Raw genomic sequence first — 8,109 nt, forward strand, 5'->3', positions numbered from 1 at the left:
TGTCTATATCCATATTGTTTGTTCATTTGTTTGTTGTATGCTTATTTGCTTATTATCCCACATTCGTTAATTCTTTCAGATGGCCGAAAATAAAAATATTTGACCCTTTGGATATCACAGTTCTGGAATACGATAATGGCAATCTCTATATCACTCACGACTTGGAGGAATCCGAACTCCAAAGCGAGAGTGATAATGAGGAAGTATCCGATTCGTTTGCAAAGGATCTTGAACAATATGAGGAAAAACCGAAACCGAACCTGGAAGAGACAGAAACAGTAAACATTGGCACTAAGGATGAAGTTAAGGAGGTGCAGATCAGTATTCATTTGAATGAAAGGCAGAAAAAGGAGATGCTTGAATTCTTGACCATGTTCCAGGATGTATTTGCGTGGTCCTATGATGATATGACTGGCATTTCAACTGATGTGGTAGTGCATAGATTGCCCACAGACCCTTCTTTTCCACCCGTAAAACAAAAACCCCGAAAATTTAAACCAGATATGAGCCTCAAAATAAAAGAGCAAATTGAAAAACAACTCAAAACCAACATTATCATTGTTTCCCATTACCCAATTTGGCTTTCAAATCCAGTCCCTGTTCCAAAAAAGAGTGGAGAGGTGAGAGTTTGTGTTGACTATAGAGACCTTAATAAAGCCAGTCCTAAGGATGATTTCCCTCTACCAAATATTCACATTCTCTTGGACAATACTGCCGGACATGAGATTGAAACCTTTTGCGATTGTTTTGCTGGCTACCACCAAATCTTGATGGCAGAGGAGGATAGGGAAAAAACTGCTTTCATTACCCCTTGGGGTACGTTTTGCTATCGAGTCATGCCTTTCGGTTTAAAGAATGCAGGAGCAACATATCAGAGGACCATGACAACCCTATTTCATGATATGATCCACCGAGAAATGGAAGTCTACGTGGATGATATTATAATCAAGTCTAAAAGGGCAGAGGACCACTTGGTTGATCTGAAGAAACTGTTCGAGAGACTACGGAAGTACAATTTGAAGTTAAATCCTGCAAAATGCGCCTTCGGAGCACCTGCGGGTAGGCTGTTGGGATTCATTGTTAGCAAGAAGGGCATAGAGATAGATCCGGCGAAAATCAAAGCAATTCGAGATATGCCAGTGCCAAAAACTCAAAAGGACGTGAAAAGCTTTTTAGGGAAGATCAATTTTATCGGGAGGTTCATTGGCCAATTAACTGCCACCTGTGAACCATTGTTCAAATTGTTGAGGAAGAATGTACCGTTGTATTGGAATGAGGAGTGTCAAAGGGCTTTCGACAAGATTAAAGATTATTTGTTGCATCCGCCAGTCTTGGTACCACCAAAGCCCGGTCGACCATTAATCATGTACCTATCCGTGCTTGAAGGAGCAGTTGGATGTGTTCTAGGTCAACATGATGAATCTGGAAGGAAGGAGCAAGCCATCTACTATCTAAGTAAGAAGTTCACGCAGTACGAGGCTAATTATTCATTCATTGAGAAAAGCTGTTGTGCATTGGCCTGGGCAGCCCAGAAGCTGAGACACTACCTGTTGAGCCATACCACTTATCTTATTTCCCGATCTGACCCTTTGAAGTATCTTTTGGAGAAGCCGATGTTGACTGGGCGTCTGGCGAAATGGCAGATAATTCTCTCAGAATTTGATATTGTTTTTACTTCACAGAAAGCTGTCAAGGGACAAGCTATAGCTGATCATTTGGCGGAAAATCCAAGGGATAATGATTATCAGCCACTCCGTACTTATTTCCCTGACGAGAGGGTCCTATTTGTAGGCGCTGCAGACGATATAAGTGAACAAAGTCCTGAATGGAGGCTTTTCTTCGATGGAGCTTCGAATTCTCTCGGAGCTGGAATTGGAGCTGTTTTGGTGTCACCCGAAGGGAAGCACTACCCTGCCGCTGCCAAATTGCAATTCGATTGCACAAACAATATGGCCGAATATGAAGCTTGCATTTTTGGTCTCAAAATGGCTTTAGAAATGGAAATCAAAGAGTTGATAGTTTTCAGTGATTCAGATTTGCTCGTACACCAGACTTTGAAGCAGTGGATAACCAAGGATTCGAAAATTCTTCCTTACCATTGTAGTTTGCTCACTTTGGCCAAGCAATTTCAAAATTTAGAGTTCAGACATCTCCCGAGAGCCCGAAATGCATTTGCCGACGCTTTGGCCACTCTAGCCTCTATGATCCAGTATCCAGATGAATTGAAAATCGAACCACTCCAGATTCAACTTCAAGACAAACCTGCCCACTGTTGGGTTGCAGACGAGTCCTCTGACAATATGCCTTGGTATAAGGATATTAAGGAATTTCTCAAAACGGGGTCTTACCCTCAGCATGCTAGTTCAAAGGATAAGAGTTTTTTGCGCAGAATGGTTTCCAAGTTTTTCTTAAGTGGAGAAGTGTTGTACAAAAGAACCTCGGATCTGAACCTTTTAAGGTGCATTGATGAGGATGAAGCTCAGTATATGATGAAAGAAGTGCACAGTGGTGTTTGTGGACCTCACATGAATGGCCATTTGCTAGCAAAGAAAATCATGAGAACCGGATACTTCTGGCTTACCATGGAGCATGATTGTATAGACTTTGTCCGGAGATGTATAAAATGCCAAATGCACGGTGATATTATACGCGCTCCACCCACTGAGTTGCATAGCATGACCGCCCCGTGGCCCTGTTCAATGTGGGGTATGGACGTAATTGGCACGATTGACCCGCCCGCTTCAAATGGGCATCGATTTATATTGGTGGCAATCGAGTACTTTACCAAATGGGTTGAAGCGGAGTCATTCAAACATGTAACGAAGAAAGTAGTGGCCAATTTCTTGAGGGATCACATCATTTGTCGCTTCGGAGTACCCGAGACGCTGATTACAGACAATGCCAAAAATCTGAACAATGACATGGTAGATGGACTATGTGAGCAGTTCAAAATCAGACACCGTAATTCTGCTATTTATAGGCCTCAGATGAATGGAGCCGTGGAAGCTGCGAACAAAAATTTGAAGAAGATTATACGCAAAATGACTGAAAGGCATCGTGATTGGCATGAGAAGCTGCCTTATGCACTAATGGCATATCGGACTTCTATCCGAACATCAACTGGGGCAACGCCGTATTCACTTATGTATGGAATGGAAGCTGTCTTGCCAGCTGAGGTTGAGATCCCGTCGCTACGAATCCTTATGGAAGCTAAGTTGGAGGAGGCTGACTGGTTGAAGCAGCGACATGAGCAATTAACTTCGATCGATGAAAGGAGATTCAACGCTATCTGTCATGGTCAATGCTATCAGAAGCGGGTGGCCCGGGCTTATAACAAAAAAGTCCATCGGCGGGCATTCGAAGAAGGTGATAAAGTACTAAAGCGGATTTTGTCAATGCAAGAAGAAGCTAAAGGCAAATTTGCTCCAAACTGGCAAGGGCCGTTCATTGTCCAAAAGGTATTACCTGGCGGAGCCCTTATTCTAGCAGAAATGGATGGACGAGCATTCCCTCAACCCATCAACTCAGATATGTGCAAAAAGTTTTTCATTTGATCATGCAAATTTTCTTTAAGAAATTCATGCAAATGGCGAAATGCAAGTCAGGCCATCTTCTTTTACACTAAAAACATTTTATCTCTACTTGTCCCCTTTGAGCCATCAGAGTAGACAAACTTCGTTTGATAACCCCTGAGAATTGCAAACCCCACACTGGGGCAAAATTTTAATTTCTGAAAGAGGGATGAGCAAAAGAAAAGGAAAAGAAACCCCACACCGGGGCAAATTTAGTTTTCAAAGAAAAATGCAAAAGTGAGAAAAATACAATGAAGAAATGCAAAGAGTGAAAGTTCGATCAAACTGGGGCAAATTTTCCCCGGTTTCGTTCAAAATCGGAAATGATTTCAAAATAGGGCAATCTCAGTTTATTTTACCCCTGGCATCGAATTTGCTTTCAAGCCTTAACCTTTCTGGAAAAACACCCCACCTGACCTCATTACAAAGCCCAAAGTCCTGGCTTCCGTCATTTGTTGCATTTCTATTAGCAAAATTTGATAATCAACTGGCAAGTGATGTCCGTAATGCCTTCGCCTAATCTACAAGGGAAGTGCATTTTACTGATGCCTGAAACCTTTAACTCATATTTCTGAGTCGATCATGGTCGAGATGTATCTTTATTCTTTAGGTGAAAACCCGAAAGGGCGCCTTGAAAAAAAAAAGAAAAAAAAAAAAAAAGAAGAAGAAAAGAAGAAAGAAGAAAGAAAAAGCAAAAACAAAAGGGTAGGGGCAACCTTGGTGAAAACCCGAAAGGGCGCCAAGGCGAGTTTTTCACAACGGACGAACGCGAGAAGAAACAGCTTGTGACCTGGTTCGTTTGGGGTTTTTCCTCATGTTTGTGATACTTTTGTCAGTATCGGATTCCGAAGCAAAATATCCAAAGTCTTGAATATGATATTCGTTGGCTAAACTTGTATTGTTTTTTACAAATATTCTTTTGCAAAATGTATCTTTATGAATCTTGTGGTTGTTTTCAATTATTTGTGTATGACTATCTATGGTTGTCTGCATTCTTTTGCATGTTCATCTTTGCCTGACATAGGAAATAATCTTGCATATACATTGATTGTTATGTGATAAATTTTTATGCACCATTCTTTCACCATTGAATTCAAATGAATGACAAACTCTAAAGTTTGGGCAAAGATAAGGGATTCAATCATCAGCTACAGAGAGCAACATGCAACAAAGATACCACCTGGATTGGATGACGTGGTAAATCCGTATTTTATCAGTCTCAGAATCTGAAAGGTTTCAAGTTCGACTAAGGCAAACGTCGCAAAGCAGAAGTAAAAGCATCACAAGACTCATGTTTACACGATTCTCAAAGGTTAATCGGATCAAATAATGGTGGCAAGTCCATTATTTCTTCTGTTCTTGCAGGAACATTGCAAACATTCTATTTCCCGCACTTAAATCAACGTCGGAACTGGCTCCCCAGTAAGCAACGGTGAAGTGATAAAGTTGTTAACGAAATTTGAGCATAAAGAACGACATCAGTTATCGTTTCAGTCACAAAAATCAAAACTCCCTTTTGCTGCAAAAGTGTGAACTACTTTCAGGTAAAAACTCAATTTATTGTTTAAATATCCCCAGTGAAGTCCCGTTTAAATTCTGTTCGGGTCAGTCCCGTTTAAATTCCTGTTCGGGTCAGTCCCGTTTAAATTCCTGTTCGGGTCAGTCCCGTTTAAATTCTGTTCGGGTCAGTCCCGTTTAAATTCCTGTTCGGGTCAGTCCCGTTTAAATTCCTGCTCGGGTCAGTCCCGTTTAAATTCTGTTCGGGTCAGTCCCGTTTAAATTCCTGTTCGGGTCAGTCCCGTTTAAATCCTGTTCGGGTCAGTCCCGTTTAAATTCTGTTCGGGTCAGTCCCGTTTAATTCCTGTTCGGGTCAGTCCCGTTTAAATTCTGTTCGGGTCAGTCCCGTTTAAATTCCTGTTCGGGTCAGTCCCGTTTAAATCCTGTTCGGGTCAGTCCCGTTTAAATTTCTGTTCGGGTCAGTCCCGTTTAAATTCCTGTTCGGGTCAGTCCCGTTTAATTCCTGTTCGGGTCAGTCCCGTTTAAATTCCTGTTCGGGTCAGTCCCGTTTAAATTCCTGCTCGGGTCAGTCCCGTTTAAATTCTGTTCGGGTCACTCCCGTTTAAATTCCTGTTCGGGTCAGTCCCGTTTAAATCCTGTTCGGGTCAGTCCCGTTTAAATTCTGTTCGGGTCAGTCCCGTTTAAATTCTGTTCGGGTCAGTCCCGTTTAATTTTTGTTCGGGTCAGTCCCGTTTAATTTCTGTTCGGGTCAGTCCCGTTAAATTTCTGTTCGGGTCAGTCCCGTTTAAATTCTGTTCGGGTCAGTCCCGTTTTATTTTCCATGTTCGGGTCAGTCCCGTGTTATAATTCCTGTTCGTTGGAATCTTTTGCAGCTCAATAACACAGGTAAGTATTTGGCGTCTACTTCTTTGTCTCAAGTTTTTTCAAAACTCAGACAAAGAGGGGCAAACTGTAGACACCAAATTTTTGAATTAATTTTGTTTGTTTGGTTTTAGTGATAATTGGTTGATTTTTGTTTAGACGGTTTGCATTTTGGTTCATTTTCGTTTGTCTAGTTTTTTTTTTAGGTTTTATTTTATTTTTATTCCCTTTTTAGGGGAAAGAGAAAAGGGAAAAATGGTTTAATGCATACTGGCCTAGTTTTTGAAAAAAAGTGAAAAGTTTGAAATTTGAAGAGAAGAAAGTTTTTAGTGTAATAGGCATTATTTACTTTTTGGTACATTTTAATTGTTTTTCAAAGAAAAGAGGAAAAATATATATGACTATTTCAGGTTACAAGCATTTGTGTTTTTGATTGCATTTTATTGTTATTTTTTTTTATTTAAGTAAAGAAAAGTAAAAAAAGTAAAAAAAAAGGGGAAAAAGAAAAATGGATGAAAATGGAAGTTGTAATTTGCCGTTCAATATTAATTTCTGTTATTATAAACTTTTGTTATTATCATTTATTTCATTTTATTATTATCAATTTCTGTCTTAAAAAAAAAAAAAAAAAAAAACAAACAAAAAACAAAACAAAAAAAAGGGGGAAAATTGTGTGTCGCGGCAGCAAGCTGCGTTTGTTTTTGCAGCTTGCACAAGAAGGACTGGAGCGGCCCCTTGGATGCAAATATGAAAGAAAAAGCTGAAGGGTTTTAAGGTTGATTTCCATATAAATAGAAGAAAAAAGAACGGCAGCCGCAAGAGAGGATCCGGAAGGAAAGAACACAGAAAAAAGAAAAGGAGAGGTTTTCAAAAGGGATTGAAGAGATAGAAACACAAGCAAAAAGAAAAGAAAGGAAAGGGTCGAGAGATAAAAAAGGGGCAGCTGAGATCGGGAAGGAGAGAATAGAGGGTGGCATCTGAAAAGGAAAAAACGCAAGAGACTACGAGGGTTTTAAGTTAGCGGCTAAGAGAGAAAACAAGAGGAAGAAAACTAGACAAGAAACGGAGTTGATTCTACCATCATCACTTGTGCCTGTTCTCCGAGCAAGCCCACTGCTCAACGGAATCAGAGAATTCGTTGTAAGATTTCTCTTAGCCTTTCTCTTGTAGATAACTTCTGTTAATAAAGCGTAAAATTATGATAAATCATGGGTCTGATTGGCGTTGAATGGTTATGTGTGTGAGCTATTGTTCGGTGGGAACCCTTGTTGAGAATCACGATGGCAGTTTGTATCCCAAAGTTGGAACCTTTTGCTGTTTATATGCATGATCACTACGTTGATGCTTGGTTTTGGTTTGGTGCTGTTATTAGACTCTATCATTAGACGGTGATTAGTGGCAAGATGGTAGCTTTAAACAGAAAAATGACATTTCCATGACTAGCTCATTTGAGAAGGTATCTGGGTTCATACGTAGCAGAAAATCCCCATGTTTGTGCTTTTATTCTTGTTTTTTTATATACTGAAATCTCAAGGTTGCATGCTGGAGTACTGAATGTGGTGTTTACTGGCTTAAGGTCTAAGCTGGATATTTGGTAGGATGTTAGCCGTGTTAGGATGAAAACTTTTGCATGGGATTAAACACAGCTAAGTTAAGGACTTAAATCTGGAAAATTGCAGCAAGCCTGGAACCAAAAATGCAGCAGTTTTGTTTGTGTCTTCATTGCAGAAACGCACCCCTGCATAAGTCCAAGTTTGCTGGTTTCATAGTTATCTTTTGGTCTTGCATGTTAGAGCTCTACCTCAAATTTTTCCGAGCTATGTAAGCTGCCGAATGGCCTCAGTTGCCAAATGTTCCTTGTGGTTGCTGCATCTTATGCTCAATTGTTTGGAGTAAATTTTCTGGGGTGTAAATGTTTGTGTTTGAAGTTAACAAGATGCATAGAAGGTCACAGCATTTGGGGGGGGGGGTTTTGATGGATAATCCATGAGTCTCATTCCTAGCATACCGCATGATCAAATTTCTGTTGCATGTGGAAATTGCAGAAAATCTTGTTCCTCAAAGTTTGCATTTTGTCCAGATCATTTTTGTTGCATTTTTGAGTTCAAAACCTGTTTGATCCTACTCCTACCTTTGCTTCAAATCTCTGCATTTTGAT

The 8,109-nt window shown here is 40.3% G+C and overlaps 1 protein-coding gene across 1 annotated transcript; it reads left to right on the plus strand.

Moving 5' to 3' along the window:
- Nucleotides 1–2,921: 2,921 nt before the first annotated feature.
- On the plus strand, nt 2,922–7,505 carry LOC140037918 (uncharacterized). Its single transcript, XM_072083090.1, has 2 exons — nt 2,922–3,414; nt 7,486–7,505. Exons 1-2 carry the CDS (start codon nt 2,922–2,924, stop codon nt 7,503–7,505), a joined length of 513 nt encoding a protein of 170 aa, XP_071939191.1.
- The last annotated feature ends 604 nt before the right edge of the window (nt 7,506–8,109 follow it).

Source organism: Coffea arabica, chromosome 3c (assembly GCF_036785885.1).
Source record: "Coffea arabica cultivar ET-39 chromosome 3c, Coffea Arabica ET-39 HiFi, whole genome shotgun sequence".
NCBI lineage: Eukaryota > Viridiplantae > Streptophyta > Magnoliopsida > Gentianales > Rubiaceae > Coffea > Coffea arabica.